The sequence below is a fragment of the Hemitrygon akajei genome, chromosome 5 (genome assembly GCF_048418815.1).
Source record: "Hemitrygon akajei chromosome 5, sHemAka1.3, whole genome shotgun sequence".
Taxonomy (NCBI): Eukaryota; Metazoa; Chordata; class Chondrichthyes; order Myliobatiformes; family Dasyatidae; genus Hemitrygon; species Hemitrygon akajei.
This window is the reverse complement of record NC_133128.1, coordinates 98,128,363-98,154,657: the sequence shown is the minus strand read 5'-3', so window position 1 is coordinate 98,154,657 and position 26,295 is coordinate 98,128,363. Positions and strand designations below refer to the sequence as shown.

General features: G+C 43.2%; 1 protein-coding gene across 1 annotated transcript in view; it reads right to left on the bottom strand.

The window, feature by feature from the left end:
- The window catches only part of adcy5 (adenylate cyclase 5), a 416,408-nt gene that overhangs the window by 243,165 nt on the left and 146,948 nt on the right, over window positions 1-26,295 (bottom strand). Inside the window, exon 3 of the mRNA XM_073046122.1 lies at window positions 265-414. Within this exon, the coding sequence (XP_072902223.1) occupies window positions 265-414 (150 nt within the window). The remainder of the gene's footprint in view (window positions 1-264; window positions 415-26,295) is intronic.

Below are 26,295 nucleotides of genomic sequence, written 5' to 3'. Positions count from 1 at the left end.
CAAGTATAAATCAGCCTTGACTCTGGGTACTGTCTGGGTACACTGTTTCATTTGGCTGTATCCATGTGTGGTTGAATGACAATTAAGCTTGAAGTTAAACTCCATCTGCCACTACTCAGCCCAGCCCTGCATCCTACCAATTCAAACTTGCAGCAACCTTCTACACTTTCCACAAAACCACCAAACTTCCTGTGATCTGCAAACCTACTAACCCACCTTCCATTACTGTGTCAAAGTCAGATTAAAAAAACACAGATTTCTTGCCTGTTGCTGATTTTCCTTCTGTGAGTGCAGCCGTGCTTGGATACATTCCCGAGTCTCCTGAAACGCCTGTCGCTGCGACACCTCAGCGGGGTAATGGGTGCAGACACCAACAATGTTGGTACAAGAGAAGATCAGCACATTGGAGACCAACTGGAAGAGGAAGAACAATCACAGGTTACAAATGGGCTGTCTTCATAACTTGTTAGACACGCACTTTATCTGGACGCCAGCTCATTAATCTTATGACAGCAACTCAATATGTGAAAGCATGCAGACATGGTCAAGTTCAGTTGGTTTTCAGACCAAACATCAGAATGGGGAAGAAATGTGATCTAAGTGACTTTGACCGAGGAAAGACTGTTGGCCAGTTGGGAGGGTTTGAGTATCTCAGACACAGCTGATCTCCTGGGATTTTCACACACAATAGTCTTCACAGTTTACAGCGAATGGTGAGGAAAAACAAAAATAAACTCCGGTGATCAGCAGTTCTGTGGGCAAGAAACACCTTGTTAATGACAGAGGTCAGAGGAGAACGGCCAAGCAACAGTAACTCAGAAAACCTTACTGGTGTGCAGAAGAACACCTCTCAACACACAATACGTCGAACTTTGAAATTAATGGGTTACAGTAGCAGAAGACCATGAACACACACTCACTGGCCACATTATTAGGTACAGGAGGCTCCTACTCAAGTAGCCACTGAGTGTATATTTATACGGCCTTTCCATTGCGATGTTTAGGTCACAACTGTCGCTAGTCCTTCTGCTCCAGTTTTTCCATTCAGTCTCCCACCTTAGCATTCTACAGCCCTGTTAATGAATTATGACACACTCTCTCATATGGGACATCATCATTTGGCCCAACAGACTCATCCAACAATCACACATTTATACAAGAACAGAGTACTATTAATGCTGCCTGGTTTAGAGATTATTTCTTATGAGGATAGGTTGAAAATCGAGGGCTTTTCTCTCTGGAGCGTGAGAGGTAACTTATTAGAGGTGTACAAGATGATAAGAGGAATAGATAGAGAGAATAGCCGGATACTTTATCCCAGGGCTAATATGAGGGTCATAATTTTAAGGTATACATAAACAGACTGGTACTTACAGTGTCTCAAGAGGTTCCAGAGGAACATTATTAAACAAAATGACCAATGCACATGAGGAAATGTTAATAGAGTGGTTAAGGTGGCACAGGGTATGTTGGCCTTCATTAGTTGGGGAACTGAGTTCAAGAGCCGTGAGATAATGTGCAGCTCTATAAAACTCTGGTTAGGCTACACAGGAAATTCTGTGTTCCATTCTGGTCACCTCACTGTGGGAAGGATGGGGAAGCTTTAGAGAGGGTGCAGAGGAAGTTTATCAAGATGTTGCCTGGATTAGAGAGCAGGTCTTGTGAGGATAGGCTGAGCGAGCTAGGGCTTTCTCTCTGGAGGATGAAAGGTGACTTATAGAGGTGTACAAGATGATAAGAGGCATAGATCAAGTGGAGATCCAGAGACTTTTTTCCCAGGGCAAAAATGGCTAATACAAGGGGGTACAATTTTAAGGTGATTGTAAGAAAGTATAGCGGGATGTCAGATCAAGTTATTACACAGAGTGGTGAGTGGTGGAACACCTTGCTAGGGTGGTGGCAGAGGCAGATACATTAGGGAGAGTTAACAGACTCTTAGACGTTATAAAAATGCAGGGTAGGGTAGGGTAGGTGGGAAATGTTAGACTGATCTTAGGGTCAGCACAGCATCATGAGCTGAAGAGCCTGTACTGTGCTGTAATGTCCTATGTTCACAATTTTTTTAAACACTTCACAAGCTAAATGTGCATTTGGTGCCAGATGTTAATTGACAGCCATTACATTCATTAAGATAAACAAAAGAGTATATAATCTTGCAATTGCCAAACCGCCAGCTTATGTAACCACAATATGTTTAATTTGTATCCACTCAGTGGACGTCAACAGTGAGGCAAGCAACATCGTTCTGAAGCTCTTGGCAAAACAACACAGTAATTTTTGGATTTTTTGATTAACAGTGGATCTTGCCTGAAGTCACCAGTCACCATTAACCAATGCATTACCACTGTCCAACACATCAGCTTCACTGTTGCTATCCCAAAGACAGAATGAATGATGTACACCACCGTGCCTCATTCAATAGTCCAACAACCAGGGTCTGGGTACTGGTTAAACTCAACCTTCACTATGTTTACTTTAACACCATGCAGAAACCGTCATTAATACTCCACGTATAAAACAAAAGTAAGAATTAACTTTATTTGCCCCATGTACATGGAAACACAGTGAAGTACAAACACAGTCCGAGGGTTGTGCTGGGGGCAGCATGCAAATATCACCACATTAGCATAGGCATAACTTACTAACCCTAACTATACGTCTTTAGAACGTGGGAGGAAACCAGTGCACCCAAAGGAAACCCACACAGTCGGCAACAGGGATAACGTACAGGCAGAGTCAGGAAACCCACAGTCGGTCACCGGGATAACGTACAGGCAGTGACAGGAAACCCACATAGTCACAGGGATAACGTAGACTCAGAGACAGGAAACCCACACAGTCGGTCACATGGATAACGTACAGGCAGAGACAGGAAACCCACACAGTCAGTCACAGGGATAACGTACAGGCAGCGACAGGAAACCCACACAGTCAGTCACAGGGATAATGTACAGGCAGAGACAGGAGACCCACACAGTCGGTCACAGGGATAAAGTAGACTCAGAGACAGGAAACCCACAGTCAGTCACAGGGATAACGTACAGGCAGCGACAGGAAACCCACACAGTCGGTCACAGGGATAATGTACAGGCAGAGACAGGAGACCCACACAGTCGGTCACACAGATAACGAATGGGTAGCAACAGGAAACCCACACAGTCAGTCACAGGGATAACGTACAGGCAGCGACAGGAAACCCACACAGTCGGTCACAGGGATAATGTACAGGCAGAGACAGGAGACCCACACAGTCGGTCACACAGATAACGAATGGGTAGCAACAGGAAACCCACACGGTCGGTCACAGGGATAACATACAGGCAGTGGCAGGAAACCCACAGTCGGTCACCGGGATAACGTACAGGCAGTGACAGGAAACCCACATAGTCACAGGGATAACGTAGACTCAGAGACAGGAAACCCACACAGTCGGTCACATGGATAACGTACAGGCAGAGACAGGAAACCCACACAGTCAGTCACAGGGATAACGTACAGGCAGCGACAGGAAACCCACACAGTCGGTCACAGGGATAATGTACAGGCAGAGACAGGAAACCCACACAGTCGGTCACACAGATAACGAATGGGTAGCAACAGGAAACCCACACAGTCAGTCACAGGGATAACATACAGGCAGCGACAGGAAACCCACACAGTCAGTCACAGGGATAATGTACAGGCAGAGACAGGAGACCCACACAGTCGGTCACACAGATAACGAATGGGTAGCAACAGGAAACCCACACGGTCGGTCACAGGGATAACATACAGGCAGTGGCAGGAAACCCACACAATCGGTCACAGGGATAGCATTGCATTAGCTGTAACTGCCAGGCTACCTTGCTGATCTACAATCAACAGCCAATCACAACTGATCTGCTTAGACCTGGTAATAACTTTGACTCCTGTTAATATAAAAGCAGAGATATGCTCATAATTTAAAAAGTTCCAGGCATTAATTGATGCACTGTTAAAGTCTCAGCGTTGTTCACAATTGGTGCACCGTCTTGTTTGCTGGTTTACTGATGCTCTACAAGCTACCTGGATGCTCACAGCTTCCCCATCTTTTACAAGAATACAATCCATCTCGGAACTCACAGCTCCATTTACACGGAACTGAACCCTGACATGACCTCCAGAGCCAAAACCAAAAACATTTCAGTTGCTCTCTGCTGAACTGTTTAGTTGTAAAGATATAGCACGATAAAAGTCTTTTCCAACCCAATTATACCTACAAACCTGTATCTCTGGAATGCGGGGAGAAACCGGCGCATCCAGTGATCACGGGGAGAACATACAAACTCCTTTCAGGCAGTGGGGGATTGAACCCGGGTCGCTGGCACTGTAATAGCATTACGCTAACCACTACTATACTGTGCGCCCCCAAATACTTTTGAGAAAGATGCTCTGATGGAGAATCAAGTTCAAGTACAGTAACATTAACAACTGAACAGAGGATGTTTTGTTTTCTCAATGCTTGCTTCCCAATCAACACAAAATAAAGACAATACTCAGTTTCCCCAGATAAAGTTCAAAACTGGTCAGACCATCCCTTCCTGTTGCTGCCATTAGAGCAGCGTGTGTGAACAATCAAGAGAGACAAGTGGCCTAGTCGTCCCAACAAAGTGTGACAATTTGGTCAATAATCAATTTCCCTTTACACCATAGTGCACGGTAAGGGAGTCCACCAGCAGACAAGAGTACAAAATACTTGAGGCTGAATCCTCTTTACTGATTAGTTCTTCATCACACCATGATAATGACAGGTTTTAGGGACAAGACAACCAACATGGTGGCAAACTGTGATTTTAATGATCAGATCATTACAGTAACAAAGCAGCATTAATAAAAACGTGGTATGTGTCTGAATGGTTAGGTGAGTACTATACAAATTATGCAATGCTTTCTCCTCTTCTGTTCCTGACCAGTTTCCCCTCTGTAGGAACAATGTACATTGTCCAAAGCCCCTTCTACCAGGCTATAGAACCAAGCAAATCCTGATGACGTTATAGGGCAAATGATTGTAACTTTGATGAAGGAGGTAGGGTTTAAGGTTACGGACAGAAGGCAGAAGATTAGGGTTGAAAGGATTAATCAGCCATGATGGAACCAACTCGACAGGCTGAATGGTCTAATTCTGCTCCTGTGTCTTATTTACTATTTTTATTATTTACCTAGAGATACTACGTGTAACAGGCCCTTCCAGCCCAAGAGGCCGCACCACCCAGCAACCAACTTATTTAACAGTAGCCCAATTACAGGACAATTTACAATCACTTACTTACTATTAACTTACTAACCAGTAGGCTTTGGGCCATGGGAAGAAACCAGAGCATCCAGAGGAAATTCACATGGTCGCAATGAGAATATACAAACTCCTTACAGATGGCGCTGTAACTGAACTCTGAACTTTGACTCCCAAGCTGTAATAGTGTCACGCTACCGGGGCACCCCAATGAATTTATGAACACTTTAAAAGGAGGAAGGATTTAGGGCAAGAGCTCTAGAGCTTGGAGACAAGGAGGCTTGGGAACTCTACACAATTTACAACACAATACATTGTCAGCTGAAACCTCCAACACAGAAATGAGCTTGCTTCAATTTACACATGCTTCCTAATGCTTTGCAGTGGAAACAATGATAGGAAAATCATTGTAACATTATACCATAGCTCTGGTCTAGAATTCGAGTACAGAGTCACGTTTTTCTGCAGTTTGGTTATATTCCCTCGAGACCCTGCTTCCCCTATGGTTTGAAGTACACTCTTTTCCTCCCTATGATCCAATCCAAGAGAGAATACTCAGGGGCTATAAAACCAACCCTTGCTCAGCATTCCAGCCACTTAAATATCAAGAATTGACAATACTAAATTGATTCCATAACCTATAGACTCAGTTTCAAGGATTCTACAACTCATGTCCTCCATATTACTTATTATTATTAGTTTTATTTGTATTTGCAATTTGTCTTCTCGTGCACCTTGGTTGTTTGTCCATCTTTGCTGTGTGTAGATTTTCACTGATTCTATTGTTTCTTTGTTCTACTGTGAACACCTACAAGAAAATTAATCTCAGGGTAGTACAAGCTGACATATGCGTACTTGGATAACAATTTCACTCCAAACTTTGTACTGATGGAATTAGCAACACAGAAATCTTACACATTAAAACTGTCAAATATGCAAGAAATGAGTGAAGGGGTTTTTAAAAAGAGCTTGCATTAATAAAGGTGCTTAAAGTTCTTATAACACTAATCAAGGATACATGCTTTCTGCAGTTTTGTTCCTTTGGTTGTAGAAGATTCCACTCATCAGTCGCGTTCACAACATTTCCACAGAAGGTCATCCGAGGCAGTGCTCTGTGATGAAGGAAAGTTATGAGGCCTCTCTATTTGGGTCTAAACAGTTTCCTATAATGAAGGCACAAAAGCAATTATAGAGCAGTGGACCCGTTAAATTACCCAATCCAACACATCCAGTGATTTTAACAGTGCCGAACAGTCACAATTAGACAACCTTCACCATAGTTTAGAAATGGGCTCAGTTGTGATTGGCAAGGTCCTGAGGACAGCCGGTCACTCAGTCCAGTACTACGATTCAAGGTTGCTTAAAAGCATTTCCAGTACACAAGTGTAAAAGAGAACAAAATAATTGTTACCTAGATCCGATGCAGCACAATAAAAAACACAGTAAGATAAATAACACAGCAATTAAAACACAATTAAATATAAATATGATAGGTTATATACATAGATTGATTGTATGTACTTGAAGTGATACCAGGTACAAGAGTCTTTACACAGGGTGATAAAGTAGTGGTGGTGGGGGGTGTGGAGGGGTGGGTCAGTGGGTGTTGAACATCCTTACTGCTTGGGCAAAATAACTGTTTTTGAGTCAGGTGGTCCTGGCATGGATGCTACATAGCCTCCTCCTTGATGGGAGTAGGACTAACAGACCATAAGCAGGGTGAAGGAATGCTACCTTCAGGATGGTGGTGGACTTTAGGAGATCTAGGCCTCATATGGAGCCAGTGATCATTAATGGAGAATGTGTGGAGCAGGTTAAGGCCTACAAGTATCTGGGAGTACAGTTAGACGAGAAGCTAGACTGGACTGCCAACACAGATGCCTTGTGCAGGAAGGCACAGAGTCGACTGTACTTCCTAAGAAGGTTGGCGTCATTCAACGTCTGTAGTGAGATGCTGAAGATGTTCTATAGGTCAGTTGTGGAGAGCGCCCTCTTCTTTGTGGTGGCGTGTTGGGGAGGAAGCATTAAGAAGAGGGACGCCTCACGTCTTAATAAGCTGGTAAGGAAGGCGGGCTCTGTCGTGGGCAAAGTACTGGAGGGTTTAACATCGGTAGCTGAGCGAAGGGCGCTGAGTAGGCTACGGTCAATTATGGATAACTCTGAACATCCTCTACATAGCACCATCCAGAGACAGAGAAGCAGTTTCAGCGACAGGTTACTATCGATGCAATGCTCCTCAGACAGGATGAAGAGGTCAATACTCCCCAATGCCATTAGGCTTTACAATTCTACCGCCAGGACTTAAGAACTTTTTAAAAGCTATTATTAATGCTTTTTGAGATAGTGATTTAGATGCATATCATATTTTTTTTACTGAGTTAAGTATTGTATGTAATTAGTTTTGCTACAACAAGTGTATGGGACATTGGAAAAAAAGTTGAATTTCCCCATGGGGATGAATAAAGTATCTATCTATCTATCTATCTATCTACATTATCAGAGATAATATCTCTTTGCTACTACACAGTTATACAGGATGGAAACCTGCCTTTCAATCTAATTTGTCAATGGCACCAAGTTATCTATCCAATCTAGTCACATTTGCCTTTGTTTGGCCCATATTATAGAACACAGAACAGTAAAGGCCCTTTGGCTCATGATGTTATGCTGACTTTTTAAACATACCCCAAGTTCAATCTAACCCTTCCCTCCAACATAACCCTCCATTCTTCTTTCATCCATGTGTCTATCTAAGAGTCTTTTCGATGTCCCTAATGCATCTGCTGCTAACACTATCCCCGGCAGTGTAATCCAAGTCTTATCCTCTAAAAGTTGAGGGAAGAGAGCTTCACATGCTGGAAATCTGGAGCAACACACAAAATGCTGGAGAAATCAGCAAATTAGGAAACATCTATGAAGGGAAATGAATCGTCAATATCGTCAGGATGGGAGGTAGAAAAGGAGGGAGAGTGGCATTGCTGGTCAGGGATAGTATCACGGCTATAGAAAGGGAGGACGCTGCAGAGGGAGTGTCCACAGAGTCAGTCTGGGTGGAAGTCAGAAATAGGAAAGGATCAATCACTGTGCTGGGAGTAGTCTATAGGCCCCCAAATAGCCCTCAGGACACCGAGGAGCAGATAAGCAGGCAGATTTTAGAATGGAGCAGGAAATACAGGGTAGTAGTTATGGGTGATTTCAACTTCCCTCATATTGACTGAGTGCAAGGGGGATAGATGGGGCTGAATTTGTCAGGTGGGTTCAAGAACGATTCCTGACACAGTATGTGGACCAGCCGACGAGAGGAGAGACTATACTAGATCTAGTTCTGGGTAACAAACCTGGTCAGGTGACAGACCTCTTGGTGGGGGAGCATTTTGGTGAGAGTGACCACAACTCCCACAAGTGACCACAACTTCAGCATAGCTATGGAAAGGGATAAAATCAGACAAAATGGTAAAGTGCTTAACTGAGGAAGGGATAACTTTGAAGGGATGAGGCAGGAACTAGCCAGAGTAAATTGGAAACAGATGTTCAAAGGGGAATGCACACAAGTAATGTGGCAGAAGCTTAGGGACCACTTAAGCTGGGTTCAGGATAGGTTTGTCCCACTGAGGCAAGGAAAAACCGTGGCTGACGAAACACGTGAGGCAACTCGTCAAGAGGAAAAAGGAAGCTTATGTTAGATATAAGAAGCAGGAAGTAGGAGGGGCTCATGAGAAATATAGGGTAGCCAGGAAGGAGCTAAAGAAAGGACTTAGGAGAGCTCAAAGGGGGCATGAGAAGGCCTTGGCATGTAGGACTAAGGAGAACCCCAAGGCGTTCTATGCATATGTGAAGAACAAAGAGGATGACAAGAATGAAGGTGGGACTGCTAAAGGATAAAGAGGGCAACTTGTGCCTGGAAGCAGAGGAAGTTGGGGAGGTCCTAAATGAATAGTTTGCTTCAGTATTCACAAGTGAAAAGGATCTTGATCAGGGTGAGGTCGAAATAGAGCAGGCCTGTAAGTTGGACAATGTGGACATTACGGAAGAAGTGCTGGATCTTCCTAAAAACATCAAGATTGATAAATCCTCAAGGCTGGATATGATACATCCCAGGTTGTTTGGGAATTGAGAGAAGAGATCGCTGGAGCATTAGCTATGATCTTTGAATCCTCTTTGGCTACAGGGGAAGTGCCGGAGGACTGGAGAATGACAAATGTAGTTCCCTTGTTTAAAAAGGGTAATAGGGAGAAACCTGGGAACTATAGACCGGTGAGTCTTACGTCAGTGGTCTGCAAACTACTGGAAAGGATTCTTAAGGATAGGATCTATGAGCATTTGGAGAAGTACAGTCTACTCATGGATAGTCAACATGGCTTTGTGAAGGGAAGATCGTGCCTCACGAGCCTGATTGAGTTTTTTGAAGAGGTAACAAAAGAAATTGATGAGGGTAGGGCAATGGATGTGGTCTACATGGACTTTAGCAAGGCATTTGACAAGGTCCCTCACGAGAGACTCATCCAGAAAGTCATGAGGCATGGGATAAGTGGAACCTTGGCTGTTTGGATAAAAAATTGGCTAAAGGAAGAAAGCAGAGGGTAGTTGTGGAAGGAAAGTATTCTGCCTGGAGGTCGGTGACTAGTGGAGTGCCGCAGGGATCTGTCCTGGGACCCCTGCTATTTGTGATTTTTATAAATGACCTGGATTTAGGGGCGGAAGGATGGGTGAGTAAGTTTGTGGATGCAAGAAGATTGGAGGAGCTGTGGATGGAGCTGCAGGTTGTCGAACGTTACAAAAGGATATAGACAGGCTGCAGAGTCGGGCAGAAAAATGGCAGATGGAGTTAAGGGAGGGAAGTTTAGGGGAGTCATCAGGGGTAAGTGTTTTTACACAGAGGGTTGTGAGTGCCTGGAATGACTTGCCAGGGATGGTGGTGGAGGCTAAAACATTAGGGGTATTTAAGAGTCTCTTGGACAGGCACATGGATGAAAGAAAAATGGAGGGTTATGGGGTAGCGTGGGTTTAGTACTTTTTTTAAGGATTATCTGGGTCAGCACAACATGGAGGGCTGAAGGGCCTGTACTGTGCCGTAACGTTCTATGGTTCCATGGAACCCTTGTACACTAACTCAACATTTTTTTCTTCTTGCGCTACTTATGTACATAAAATATTAAAATTTGATATTGTATTGTTTTTATGTATTGCAATGTACTGCTGCTACAAACCAACATATCATGATATATGCCAGTGATATTAAACCTGATTCTGATTCATTAAATAAGAAAGTAGAGATATTGCCAATTGGGTCCAACGTGACTAGAAGGATAATTTGACTTTGGATCTATAAGGCAAATCAGTGGGATCGTCCTTGCTATCAGGATTTGCTGCAGAGTTTACAAGAGATTGATTTCCAAGCCTGATCATTAACTCTGACCATGGGTGGTGGTCATTCGGTCCATCAGGTGCATGCTGGCTCCCAGGAGAGCAATGTCATGCATTCCATTTCTCTCTCCTTACTTCCCTGTACACCTGTAAGTTATTCTCTCACAGGCACCTGATACATGGGCAGGCAGCAAAAGCTGGGATGTACACCATAACAAAAAATTCTATCTGGATATATAATCACTTGGTACGGCAACTGCTCTGCACGAGACCACAAGAAGCTGCAGAGCGCTGTGGACACAGCTCAGCACATCACAGGAAACAGTCTCCCATCTACGGACTCTGACTACACTTCTTAGTAGTCAGATAGGTACAGGGAAGATGTCTGGGGTAAGTTTTTTTTACACAGAGAGTGGTGAGTGCGTGGAATGGGCTCCCAGCGGCGGTGGAGGCAGAAATGATAGGGTCTTTTAAAAGACTCCTGGATGGATACATGGAGCTTAGGATAATAGAGGGTAAAAGCTTAGGTAGTTCTAAGGTAGGGACATGTTTGGCACAGCTTTGTGGGCTGTATGTTTTCTATGTTTCTCACTGCCCTAGTAATGCAGCCAACATAATCAAAGATTCCAACCACCCTGGGTATTCTCTCTTCTCCCCATCCCACTGGGTAGGAGATACAAAAGCCCAAAAGCACATTCTACTGCGCTTAAGGACAGCTCCGCCCCACTGTTTTCAGACTCTTGAATGGTTCCACAGTATGATAAGATGAACTCTTACTCTCACAAGCTACCTTATTATGATTTTGCACTTTACAGTTTACCTGCTCTGCTCATTCTCTGCAGCCTTTACACTTTATTCTGCATTGCTACCGTTTTACCTCAATGCAGTGTATGAACAAGAGAAAGTTTTCAGTGTATCTTGGTACATCAGACAAGGATACAACACCAAAACATGTAGGCAGATGGGCTGAGTTAGATTAGCACCGTAGATGGCATAGTGAGGGTGGCCCAAGGGCCAGTTCCAGTTTGGTACTGTTCAGTGTTCCACACTCACATGGGTGAAACTGACACAGTCACGGGGAGCACCTGCTAACAGAATCTAAGGTTAGGGTTGAACCCAGGTTCATACTGTTCAGTGTTCAATGTTCACAGAGAAGAAACCGACATGGTCACCAGGAGAATGTAAAAACAGACAAAACCTGAGGTCAGGATCGAACCCAGGTCACCAGCTCTACCACTGCACCATTGGGCTGGTCAAACTCCTTTATCCACCGGGCATCTGGAATGTGAAACTGCAGCTGAGATTTATTTTATTTTTCTTTTAGAGTGATACAGCATGGTAACAGGCTTTTCTGGCTCAACGAGCCCATGCTGCCCAATTACACCCATCTGACCTACTAACTCATACGTCTTTGGAATGTGGGAGGAAATCAGAGCACCTGGAGGAAACCCACAAGGTCATGGGGAGAAAATGAATCTCAAAGTATATATGGTGATATATCTGTACTTTGAGAATAAATTTGCATTGAACTATGAAAATTGACAAACTCCTTACAAACAGTAGCGGGAATTGAACCTGGGTCGCTGATGCTGTAACAGTGTTACTCTAACCACTATGCTACACTGCTGCCCAGAATACTATTCCTGAGAATACTGGAAAAACAGAGGAATGAAAAAGCAAGAGACAGATGAGTGAGATCAAGTGAGCAGGGATGGGAGAGAATGAGACAGTGTCATTCACACTGGTAGTGATTGCATTGCCTCTCTAACCTAAAGGACAATCACAGTTTGAAAGCTGAAATTGCTTTTGTACTTTTCACTCACAACTAACTGCAACACAGCTAATAGCAATTAGGGATGCTCACAAAGCTTCCCACTTTCAATGCTGCACTATAGGAGTCCACTTGGGATGGGCTTCAAATAGGAGGACATCTCTTTAGAACAGGGATGAGGAGGAATTTCTTTAGCCAGAGGGTTGTGAATCTGGAATTCATTGCCACATATGGCCACGGAGGATAAATCATGGGTTTATTTTGAAAGGTTCTTGATTAGTAAGGGTGTCGAAGGTTATGGGGAGAAGGCAGGGGAATGGAGTTCAGAGGGATAATAAATCAGCCATCATGGAAATAGTGGAACAGACTCAATAGGTTGACTGGCTTAATTCTGCTCCTATGTCTTTGGTTAATCTGTCACTAAATCCGAACTAACCGTAAATACTCATTCTGATCAACTGTTACCCTGCACTACCCCAAACACCAGATTCTACCCTTCACACGAGAGGCAATTTACAGTGGCCAACTGATCTACCAATCCTCACATCTTTAGGATGTGGGAGGAAGTTGGAGCAGTTAGAGGAAACCCACGCAGTTACAGGGAGAATGTGCAAACTCCACACAGTGGTAAGTGGTCAGAATTCAACATAATTCACTGCAACTATGTAGCACTGTGCATAAAGTTTGTCCTTTCATAAACATCTTCTGCAGGCTGAGGCTGTAGTAAGGATGGCAAATGCAAAATTAGCATTAATTTTAATGATACCAGAATACAAAAGTGAGGATGTTCTGCTAAGGCACTTGTCAGACCAGATTTGGAATATTATAAACAATTATGAGACCTGTATCCAAGAAAAGAATTGCTGGCCCCAGAAAGGATCCAGAGCAGGTTCACAAGAATGGTCCCAGTAATGAAAGGCTCTTTCATTACTTTCTCTAAATATTTATTTCCCTCTCTGGTAAAAGAAAGTTTCCCTCCCTCCTTCTTCTATTCCCCACTCTGGCCCCCTCACCTACCTCCTCCTTTCTTCTATGGTCCACTCTCCTTTCCTATCTCAGACTCCTTCCTCTCCAGCCCTTTATCTTTCCTGCACACCAGGCTTCATCTCACACCTTCTAGCTATCCTCCTTCCCCTCCCCCCACCTTTTCAATCTGGTGTCTTCCTTTCTAGTCCTGAAGAAGGGCCTCAGCTCAAAACTTTGCCTGTTTATTCACTTCCATAGATGCTGCCTGACCTGATGCATTCCTCCAGTATATTGTTTGTGTGTTGCTATACAAAAGCAAGTCCTTCTTTTGACGAGTACCAGCATAGGCCTATTTCTGTGCTGGAAATACACCTAGTGGCCACTTTATTAGGTATACCTGTACACCAGCTCGTTAATACAAATATCTAATCAGCCAATCATGTGGCAACAATGTGCAGACATGGTCAAGAGGTCCAGTTGTTCAGACCAAACATCAGAATGGGGAAGAAATGTGCCTTTGACAGTGGAAGGATTGTTGGTGCCAGACAGGGTGGTTTGAGTATCTCAGAAACTGCTGGTCTCCTGGGATTTTCACACACAGTCTTTAGAGCTTACAGAGAATAGTGTGAAAAACAAAAACAAACATCTTAGTGAGTAGTAGTTCTGTGGGTGAAAACGTCTTGATCGAGTTGACAGTAACTCAAAGAACCACACGTCACAATAGCGATATGCAGAAGAGAAACTCAGAATGCACAACACATTGAACCCTGAAGTGAATCGGCTACAGCAGCAGAAGACCACACCAGGTTCCACTCCTGTACCTAATAAAATGGCCAGTGAGGGGACATTTCAATGAAATCTTGCAACAAAGAACTGTGTGCTACACGTGGGATGATGGCCCTCATATAACATTACTCAGAGCCCTTAAGCCAGTCTCTGTATCGAAGTGACAATTGGAAATGCATGCTGCTGGCAGTTTAGAGCACAGCACTGGTCAGTGGGCCATGGAGAAAATTGAGATTAGATTTTCGATCTGCTTTATTTGTCACACATACATTGAAATACGCAGTGTAATCGTTGTTTGCATCATCCAGCACAGTCTAAGGATTGTGCTGGGACAACACACAAGTGTCAGCGTGCTTCTGGCGCCAAAACAGCACACCTACAAATTACTAACCCTAATCTGTAACGCCTCATAATGTGGGAGGACACCCACACAGTCACAGGGAGACTGTACAAACGGGTGCAGCAGTTATTAAACCCAAGTCGTTGTAATAGCATTATGCTAACCTTTGCACTATAATACCACCATTAAATTAGAGCAACTAAACCAGCCTCCTGCCATGAAATCATTGGAACTACTGTGTTAATTATAAAAGATTTTAGTCCTAGTTACAAAGTCTGATTTAAAGCATACCCCAAAGGGAGAACTGATTGATGTCCATGACTAATGAAACTGAATCAACACCACAAATTAAAACCAGAAAACATTCCCTTTGTCCTAGTGGCTACCCATTTCAATTCGACTTCCCATTCCTATTCCAACACATCTGTCCATGGCCTTCTCTGCTGCCTTAATGAAAACAGACTCAGGTTGGAGGAGCAACACCATAGATTCTCTCTGGGTAGCTTCCAATATGAACTTCCACTAACTTCTCCCCCCTCCCTCCTCCCTTCTCCCTTTTTTCAATTCCCATTCTAGCTGCCATCTTGCTCCTTCTCTTCTCCTCACCTACTCATCCCCTCCTTCTGGTTTCCGTTCTCCTACGGTTCACTATCCTCCTATTAGATTCCTTCTTCTTCAACTATCCTCTCCCCCAAGCACCCACCCTGTCTCACCTATCACCTGCTAGCTTGTACTTCTCCCTCACCCTCCAACCTTCTTATCCTACTTTTCCAGTCCTGAGGAAGGGTCTCAGCCAGAAACATCGACTGTTCGTTCCTCTCCATAGATGCTGCCTGACCTGCTGAGTTCTTCCAACATTTGAGTGTGTTGCTCATGATTTCCAGCATTTGCAGCATCTCATGTGTTTATCCAAGGAAGGATATTTAGAAGAGTTGGAGGATCTGCTTTGTGAAAGAAATTGAGCGTGTCGTCAGACAGATTGCTCTTAAAGAGAACCTTTGCCTATTGTGTCAAAAGAGATCCATCACAGCATCAGACCCTTCAGCCCATTGTGTCTGTACTGAAGCTCGACTACCAGTTTAAACTAATCCTACTTTAATTAGAACAGCATCTCACAGGAACTAGCCATTCAGCGTACAACATTGTGCCAAATTAATTCAACTAGCAATTAAGCACCTAACTAGTTTCTTCTGCCTATCCTAGACAGGTACATCTCTAAAGATCAAAGAGTCTACATAGATCATTAACCATACATTTTAATCCTGGTTCCTTAAGGCTGTTATAGCAAGGGATGGCAATGGGACAAGCTCCCACTATCTATTAAATGCTCCCAATGGTGTGCACTTGAAATAGCTTCTGACAACCAAGTCTAGCTTCTGGCCTTCACGTGTGCCTTAGCTACTAAGCCTGGTAGAACCATTTCTATTGACAAGAGAAGGAGCAAAAGTGGGTTACTAGTGCCTTAAAACCAGTCACTTTGGGCAGATGGGGGCTCACCAGCTGTGGCTGGCAGCTCATCTAGAAGGAAAATGCTGATCTCAAACCACTGCTGCCCCATTCATTCATAGGGAAGGCTTTAGGAGTAAACCCCGAGGGAAAAATTTGGAGCTGGAGTCTTTAACATTGAATAAAAATTGACTGGCAACTCCTGCAACATTGCTGGTACCAAACTGTATCGGTCTCTGCCGTTCCTTTGTGTTCATCAGAAGTGTGGAGAGAGGAAGCTTGCTACATGGCAACAGCTTACTCTCCATATCGCACTGCCCAGGCTTGTGTATCACATCACACACCATTCCTATATTAATCTCATTTGCTTATTCTTCCTCCCTCCTTCCAGATTCTATAACATTGAACAGAGTAGCACAGTACCAGCCCTTCAACCCACAAAGGTGCTGGCCTTTTAACATACTCTAAGATCTATCAAACCCTTCCCTCACACTTAAAGCTGATTTATACTTGTGTGTACTGGCTACACCGCAGCCTACGCCGCAATCCGGATTTTCAATTCTGCATTGCTCTATGCCGTAGCGAGCATGCACTGGTGTGTGACAAAACGCTAGTTGGCGGTGGGGTTTCTATGCCACTGTGTTGAGTTTCTTCGTGAGAGACATGGACGAGGAAATGCATTTCAAACATTTTCGCATGTTGGCAGGTAGATTTGACGATTTGGTTCATCTATTTCGTATTGGTGTGCGCACAGCCTACAGACATGGCGAAGAAACAACCAAAAATGCATAGGAGAAAATGCGATACTACCAAGTGGACCAGTCACAGTTGTTACAGTCTGCGTCGCAGCGACGCGTGAGTAACATTTCTGGAGAGGTGCACGTCACCCTTAGGCATAAAGTACAACGTAGATACGGCGTATGGTACGCGATACCTACAGCATAGATGTGATGCACAAGTATAAATCAGCCTTTAGCCCTCCACATTTCTTTCATCCATGTGCCTATCTGAGATAATGTGCTTTTATATAACCCTGGTTAGACCGTACAGAGTATTGTGATCAGTTCTGCCCACTTCATTATGGGAAGGATGTGGAAGCTTTAGTGATGGTGCAGAGAAGATTTACCAGGATCCTGCCTGAATTAGAGAGCACGTCTGACAAGGATAGGTTGAGCGAGACAGGCCTTCCCTCTTTGGAACAAAGGAGGATGACAGGTGACTTGATAAAGGTGTACAAGTTGATACAAGAAGACAGCTCATGCCCTTTCACCCCCAGGGGCAGAAACAGCTAATAAAAGAGTGCATAATGTTAAGGTGAATGGAAGAAAGTATGAGGTAATGTCAGAGGTTTGTTCATTTGTTTTACACAGTGAAGAGTGGGTGGAGCACACTGCCAAGGATGGTGGTAGAGGCAGATACATAAGGGACATTTGAGAGCCTCTTAGAGAGGAGTATGGATAAAAGGAAAATGGAGGGCAGTGTGGGAGGGGAGCATTAGATTGATCTTAGAGTAGGTTAAAAGGTCAGCAACATCGTGGGCCAAAGGTCCTGTACAGTGCTGTGGAGCATCCCAGTTCATGGTGTCCAGGCTACCATCAGAGCCAAACAAGGGAGGGAATACAAGACCAAAAAACATGCAGCCTGCACAGTTACTTTGTGAATCCAGAATCCAAGCTGATTTTTAAATAGGGTCAGCAACTGTTCATAGCTGGGCTATAAATTTTATCTGGATTGCTCGAGTCTTGTCTAATTTAATCTGTGGGTGTTGTGAAATGTTACTCTACAGAATGCTTACAGTATGGCCCAACAGTGTTTGTGTATCCCCCTCCCAATTCTCTTGACCTCATCCAATTAGCATGTTTCAGATCAACCTCCCTCATGTCCTGGTCCACTGCCCTATGAGTACATTGCTAATAGTCACGTCAACAGGCCCTTGTGGTAGTGAGTTGGACATATTCCCAGAACTGTAAAGACTCCTCATTATCAGGTTCAACAGGGATTACTGGACCAAATACACCAAGGGATGCCCCATGACAGCCCAGCTCCTTGTAAATCAAACACAGAATAGAACACAGCAACACACGCAAAGTGCTGGAGGAACTCAGCAGGTCAGGCAACATCTGTGCTGGAGGGGAATGTTTCGGGTGAGATTCTTCATCAGGACCAGAAGGGAAAAAGAAAGAAACCAGAATAAGAAAGTGGGGAAGGGGAAGGAGTACGCTGGCAGATGATAGCTGAAACCAGGTGGGGGGGGGAACAGTGAGAAGCTGGGAGGTGATAGGTGGAAACGTGGAGGCCTGATGGAGGAGGAATCTGATAGGAGAGGAGTGGAGTAAGGGAGAAAAGGAAAGAGGAGGGGCTTCAGAGGGAGGTGAGAGGCAGGATAGGGGAAGTAATGGGTAAGAATGGAGCCAGAATAGGTAATAGAAAAAGAGAGAAGTGGGATGTGGGAGAAATTACCAGAAGTAGAGAAATTGTTGTTTTCGACCCATAATGTTGTGCCGAACTAATTAAGATAATGATTCCTAATTAAACTCAACCTGTTAATTGAACTAATGAAACTAAGTACATGGTCCATATCTCTCCATTCTCTACATATTTATGTGTCTAAGGGTCTCTTAAACTGTTCTTGTCATATCTGCTTTCACCAGTCCCCCTGGCAACACATTCCAGGTACCTACCAGGTTTTGAGCACAAAACCTGTCTCATACATCAATTCCCACCTTAAATCTATGTTCTCTGGTATTAGGCATTTCAACCCTAATACAAAAGGTCATAGTTTTAAAGTGATTGGAAGAATCACTTTGTGTATTTATTTTTCAATTTTTTTTTGGGATCTACTGGGAAAGTCTCAAAGATCGACCAGTTGATCGCGATCGACGGGTTGGCGACCACTACTTTAGGGGATCCTGCACAAGGACTCCCAAGTCCCTTTGCACCTCAGATTTTTCTCCATTTAGAAAACAGTCATCTTCCTGACACTGTATTCTAGCTAGCAGTTCTTTGGCCATTCTCCTAATCTGTCTAAGTCCTTGTATAGCCTCTCTACTTCCTCAAAACTACCTGCCCCTCTACCCATCTTCATATTGTCCACAAACTTTGCAACAAAGCTATCAATTCTATCATTCAAGTCATTGATATACAGTATAACATTAAAAGAATCAGTCCCAGCACAGACCTAATGGATCACTAGTCACTGGCAGCCAACCAGAGAAAGCTCCCTTTATTCCCATTCTTTGCCTCCGTCAATCAGCCACTACTTTATCCATGCTAGTATCTTTCCTGTAATACCTCGCATTATTTTACAAACTTCTATCTCTAAAATTTTAAATATTAGGAGCATCCACCCATGTGAAAGTGAGTAAATCACTTCAGGAATTAGGGCAGAGAAAGACAGATGCTCACAGAATGGGAAGTAGACTATTTTCCATCACTACAAAAATATGAATTATTAAGATCTGTGCAATCTCAGTTGTTGGAAGCCATGTTCATCAAAGAAAGAGAATGCCAATGAAAAAATATTTGGAATAAGATTCTAACTTTTGAAGGTATGATAATATTAAAAAAAGGGGGAAAAAAGCTTAATTTGTCACATGTATATAAAAACATGCAGTGGAATGCATTGTTTGCATCAAACCAATACAGCGAGGATTGTGCTGGACCATCTGCAAGTGTGGCCACATTTCTGGCGCCAACATAGCATGCCCACAACTCAGTAACCCTAACTCATACATCTTTGTAATGTGGGAGGAAACCAGAGTGCCCAGAGGAAACCCACTCAGTCACTGGAAGAATATACAAACACCTTACAGAGAGTGAACCCTAATCTTACAGCAGGCGCTTGTAATAGCATTATGCTAACCACTACATTACCATGTGATACTTATATAAGTGTCATAATGTTATTTGTCAAACATTAATGATAAATATTATAATCATTCACTGCTGCTTGTTGGTTTCCTACAAACAAAAGAATCCTTTCATGGATCAGAGATCAAAAAGGCAAATGCCTTGCATTACAAATCAACAGCTCCTTCGAACAATTCCTTCATTTACCCCTGTTCTTGCTTGATCTCCAACACATGACCCCAGACACAACATGTCTGTCCACATGCCTGTTCAGGTGATGTTTCAAATCACTAACCTTTATTCCTTGCTGCCTTCTCTTTTCTACAACACAGTATCTTCCAGAAGATATGCCAGCAAATGTTTCCTTGCAAATAGATTCCAGCATCCACTGTGACAGTGCTAACCCTTTAGAGGAACTATCCAATTTTACTCTTCTCCTTCGTCTTGTACCGGATTCATTGGGCATTCCTGATCAATAGAAGGATCCAGTGCTCATTATAAAATGTCCTGAGAACTTCCAGATGAAGGGTCTCAATTGAAACACTGACTCATTATTTCTCTCCATCCAGATGATGCCTGACCTGCTGAATTTCTCCACCTATTGGTTTAATTCCTCCAGATTACAACATACGCCGTCTCTTTTCTTTACTTACAGTACATAGAGCTGCTCAATAGGAAATACAGCATTTTAAACTATCTCACCAAGTTAACACAGAACATACAACAGTACAGGCCCTTCAGCCCACAATATTGTTCCTTCCTTTTAACCTATCAATCCCTCCCACATAACCTTCCATTTTTCCTTTATCCGTGTGCCTATCTTAAGAGTATCTTAAATGTCCCTAATTAATGTATCTACCTCTACCACTACCCCTGGCAGGGTATTCCATGCACCCACCACTCTGTGAAAATTAACTACTCCTGACATCCACCCTATACTTTCCTCCAATCACCTTAAAAATTATCCCCCCTCATAACAGCCGTTTATGTCCTGGGAAAATGTCTCTGGCTGTCCTCACTATCTATGTCTCTTATCATCTTGTACATCTTTATCAGGACACTTCTCATCCTCCCTCACTCCAAAGAGAGTAGTCCCAGCTAGTCCAATTTATCCTCATAATTGCTCTCCAATCCAAGCAGCATCCTGGTAAATCTTCTCTGCACCCTCTCTAAAACTTCCAAATCCTTCCTATAATGAGCAGCCCAGAACGGAACACAATATTCCAAGTGTGGGTATAGAGATCCAGCTTGGAAACAGGCCCTCCAGCCCAATGAGCCTGTACTGACCATCACCACCTTTACACTAATTCCATTTCTGCACTCCCCATATGCTCAAACAATTCCCCCCAGGTTCTAACATCTACAAAACATCAGAGGTGATTCAATGGAGAGAGGTTTAGGGGAGATATCAGAAGTATTATTTTTACAGGAAGTGCCGGGTGCCTGGAATTCCCTGTGGAGTGTGGTGGTAGAGGCACTTATAATAGACACATTTAAGAAACTTATAGATGGGTGTCTATGGAAGCTTTGTGACTGGTAATCACCTCTGTCCATACTACCCTTTAGCCTTCTCAGTCACATTCTTACAGATATTGATCACAACTGTTCAACAGTGAACCTGACCAACTTCTTCAGGCACAAGTTAGTCAAATGACAAGTCCTCCCAGAGACATTTCCTTATATACCTGCTTGAGTGAGCAGGGCTTAATACTCAGTCCTGATTAGCTGAATCTGAATTGCCCATTCCTAATTGGTTAGTTTGAATTTCAGGCTAAACCTTCTTTAGGAATGTGTGGTCCCAGATTGCAACTATCTCTACACTCTTTAGAACCCCCATATGCTCAATCCCTAGTGATTCCCTAATCTTTCTCTTGTAGGCATTCTCTTCCTTGTTAAGGATTTTGGCCTCATCAAACCTTGGTCTACATAAGCATGATAGGCAGTGTCCAACAATCCCACTTTGTTAAGGTACTCTTCTGTTCTCCTATCCCGGTCTTCAACGGCCTTCTAGTCTCACCAATATCAACTTTTTGGCATGGTGATTGAGGTATGCAGTACACGATTCCTTGACACAGTTTTTAGGTCTTTTGGGTGCCACTTTGCCTTGTCTTTTTCTAATTATGTCCTCACTTTTTGCTATTGACTCGTCACGTATTTTTGGCAAATTTGTCTCAGCTTTTCAGTTAAGTTGCAACCGTATGGTACAATAACCATGCTACCTGGAGGTTGTCTTTGTTCTGGTGTTCTGTGGCACTCCATTCCTTTCTAATTATATGCATCGGGTCGCCACTTTTCTTGATTGCTTCTGACTTTCTCACACTTTTCCTCCTTTGCACACAAATGTAAGAGAAATGGAGGGTTATGGGCTACATAGGAGGGGAAGGTTGATTGATTGCGGAGCAGGCTTGGAGGCCTGTCCTGCGGTTGGAGGACTGTCTGTGTGGGTAGATGGAGCGAGGGGGGAAGGAAAGGAGCTTGTTTTGCTGTTAGTATTTTGTTGCTTGTTGTGTTGTTCTCCCAAACATTGTGGACATAGTATGCTGCCACTAGAATGTGTGGTGACACTTCCAGGTTGCCCTCGGCACATCCCTGGGTTGTGTTGGTTGTTAACACAAAGAATGCATTTCACTGTGCTTTGATGTACATGTGACAAATAAATGTATCTGGAAAGGTATTCTATATAGGTTGATACAACATCGTGGGCTGTGCTGTACTGTTTGATGTTCTATAAAATCCATTTGACCACAGGGAGAACATGTAAACTCCAGCCAAAGTCAGGATTCAAATTGCCAGCGAACAGCTATACTACCTTTGCCACTGTGCTGACTTTTTCCCTTCAACTATTCACTATTATCCCTTTAAAAGTTCCTACTAAATATGCTTCCACTACTCTTTCAGTATATTTTAGTTCATGTGACCACAAGCTACTGCAGAGAGTTGTGGTCACAGCTCAGCACATCACAGGAATGAGCCTCCCCTCCATGTACTTCTAAACCTCTCAGTGTCTCAGTAAAGCTGCCAGCATAATCAAAGACTCCATCCACCCTACACAATCTCTATTACCCTCTCCCATCAAGCAGAAGGTACAAAAACCTCAAAGAACGTACCAGCAGTCTCAAGGACAGCTTCTATCCCAATGTCGTCAGACTCTTGAATGGATCTCTTGTACAACAAATTAGACTGTTGGCCTCATAATCTACCCAATTATGATCTTCCATTTATCGTTTACCTGCAGTGCACTCATTCAGTAGCGTTTACACTTCATTCAGGATTGTTATTGTTTTACCTTATTTTAGTTCAATGCACTGTGTAATGATTTGATCTGTGTGAACTAAATGCAAGGCAAACTTGTCACTGTATTTTGGTATGTGGTAATAATGAACTAATATCAACACTGAGTCCCTCCACTGGATTGCTTTTGTTAAAGTTGTTCAGTTATATCTATTACAACATATTAAAGTATTTTATAGGCAACTGGTTACTTTTGAAGTGTAATTGGGCAAATTCCCACAAACAGCAACACAATGGTGACCAGATCATCTGCTTTAGTAATGATAATATCACTGCTTGCTAAGTAAGGTCTTTCAGCTGACACAGCATTCCCTCATACTCTACTTTAAGATCAACCTGCAGTTCTGGGTTCACGTACACAATTGCAAGGCTTGAACTCACAACAATTCTGACCTGAAGATAAAAGCAACTACACATCAAATCACAGCCAGAGGCTAGGAATTAGAATCATGACACTGGAACGATGTATAATGATCTGGAGACTGACAAGTAGAATTGTGTTGATATGGGGGTTCAACTCAAAATGGCGACAGCACCTCTCCAACTCCCATTCCGACATGGTCTCCTCTACTACCAGGGTGAGGCCACTCTCACATTGGAGCAGCTACACTTCATATTTCATCCTCCAACCTGATGCCTTGGACATCGAATTCTCTAACTTCTGGTAATTTCTCCTCCCTCCTCCTTCTCTGTTTTCCATTTCCCACTCTGGGTCCACTCTTCTTCTCAACTCCCCTCTCCTCCTTCCCTTTCTTCCATGGTCCACTCTCCTCTCCCATCAGATTTGATTCCTTCTTCAGCCATCTACTGCTTCCACCAATCCTCCCAGCTTCTCACTTCATCACCCCTCTCCCAGCCACTTACCTTCCCCTCAACTGGCTTCACTTATCACTTGTCAGCTTGTACTCCTTCCCCTCTGCTCACCACCTTATTCTGGCTTCTCTTCCCTTCCTTTCCAGAGCAGATCAAAATGAGGACTCTTTATTCCTCTCCCTAGATGCTACCTGACCTGCTGAGTTCCTTCAGCATTTTGTGTCTGTTGCTAAGAAAGACTTTATCATCTTTATAATCTTGACCCTAATAAAGGGTCTTGGCCCAAAGCATTGACTCTTCATTCCCCTCCACAGATTATGCCTGACCTGCAGCATTCCTCCAGCATTTTGTGTGTGTTGCACTGGATTACTCATCTGCAAAAGGGGTATTTATGTTTCTTGTCTGTACACCGGGGCAACTTACAATGGACAAGTACTCTACCAACACGCACGTTTTTAGGGACACAAGCCTCAGAAGATGCTGGAATTTGGGATGTAGTCATATAACACTACAGCACATAAACAGGCCCTTTGGCCCATCTAGTCTGTGCTGAACTATTAACATGACTAGGCCCATTGATCAACACCCAGACCATTACCCTCCATACCCATCCCATCCACGTACCTATCCAAATTACTCTTAAATTTTGAAATTGAAACCCGCATCCACTATTTCTGCTGGCAGCTCGTTCCACTCTCACCACCCTCTGAGAGAAGCTCACCCTCATGTTCCCCTTAAACATTTTACCTTTTACCTTTAACCCGTGACCTCTACTTCTAGTCTCACCCAAACTCGGCAGAAAAAGACTGCTTGCATTTTCCGTATTTGTACCCTCAATTTTGTATACCTCTATCAAATTTCCCCTCATTCTCTTATGTTCCATCAGAATAAAGTCTTAACCTAGTCAATCTCTCCCTATAACTCAGGTCCTCAAGTCCCAGCAACATCTTTGTAAATTTTCTCTGCCCTTTTTCGATCTTATTGATATCATTCCTGTCAGAAGGTGACCAGAGCTGCACACAGTGCTCCAAATTAGGTCTCACCAACGTCTTATACATACAGCTTAAATGTCTAAGAAACTGATGTGGGAAGAGACTGCAGAACTGAGAGGAGACCGACACAGTCACACACGAGCATGCTAACTCTACACAGATAGCTCCAAAAATCAGGACTGTAATACAATCAGGATTGTATGGTGTAATAAAAACCATATTGCCATTATTCAGTTTGGATAAGTACTATACATGGATAGCAACAGAGCCAGGTGTTTGGAGCAATATGGTACAATTACAGGTAGGAGGGACAAGGCAGAAGATCAAGTCATCATAGACTAGATAGTCCAAAAGGCTCTAGTGTTCTATGAATCTCCTCTGCACCCTCTCCAGAGTTAACATGTCTTTCCTACAATACAATGACCAAAACTACACACAATAGAAGAGAACTAAAAGGTTAAGTCCAATTCTCAAAGTTCAAAGTAAATTTATTATCAAAATATATTCTGTATGTCAACATATACTGCCTGAGATTCATTTTCTTTCAGGCATTCACAGTAGAACAAATAAATCCAACAGAATCAATGGAAACTACACACAAAGGCTGACAAACAACCAACATACAAAAGAAGACAAACTGCAAAAACAACAAAAATAACAAATAGCTAGATAGATAATACTGAGAATAAGTTGTAGAGTCCTTGGAAATGAATCCATCAGTTGTGGAATCAGTTTAGAGTGAAGTTATCCACTTTGGTTCAGGACCCTAATGGTTGAAAGGTAAGAACTGTTTGCTATACCTGGTGGCGTGGGACCTAAGTATAGCTCCTTCCTGATCCTAACTCTAACCATAAACTTGATCCTGAACCTAAACCTGGTGATTAGCCTGTTCCTGTACATTCGTGCCAATATTCTGCCTCCTCCATCAGTATCACCATCCTTGTGAAAACACTGTTTACAGCGCTTTCTCCTTTGCAAGAATGACACCTGTTACTTGTTTAATCAATGGTTAGCATTTATTATTTAACAACCATGATCTTTAAATAATAAATATCATCTATTATTCATTAAACCAATAAGGGAAAGAGTGGTGTGTCAAAACACAAAGCTGCATTTTACAAAGCATGCAACCATCTATTCTGCTTACATTTAGTCACCAAGTTTAGCTTCGTGTTGCTGTAGATTCCAGTATCTGCAGACTCATATACACTGAGTGGTCACTACCTTCTGTACCTAATAAAGTGGCCGTCCGACTGGTCTATTGCTGCTGTAGCTCATTCATTTCAAGGTTCAACATGTTGTGCATGCAGAGATGTTCTGCACACATTTGTAAGGCAGGGTTATTTGTCAGCTTGAACCAGTCAGGCATTCTCTTCTGACCTCTCATTAAAAGCATTTTTGTCCACAGAACCACTGCTCACTGGATGAA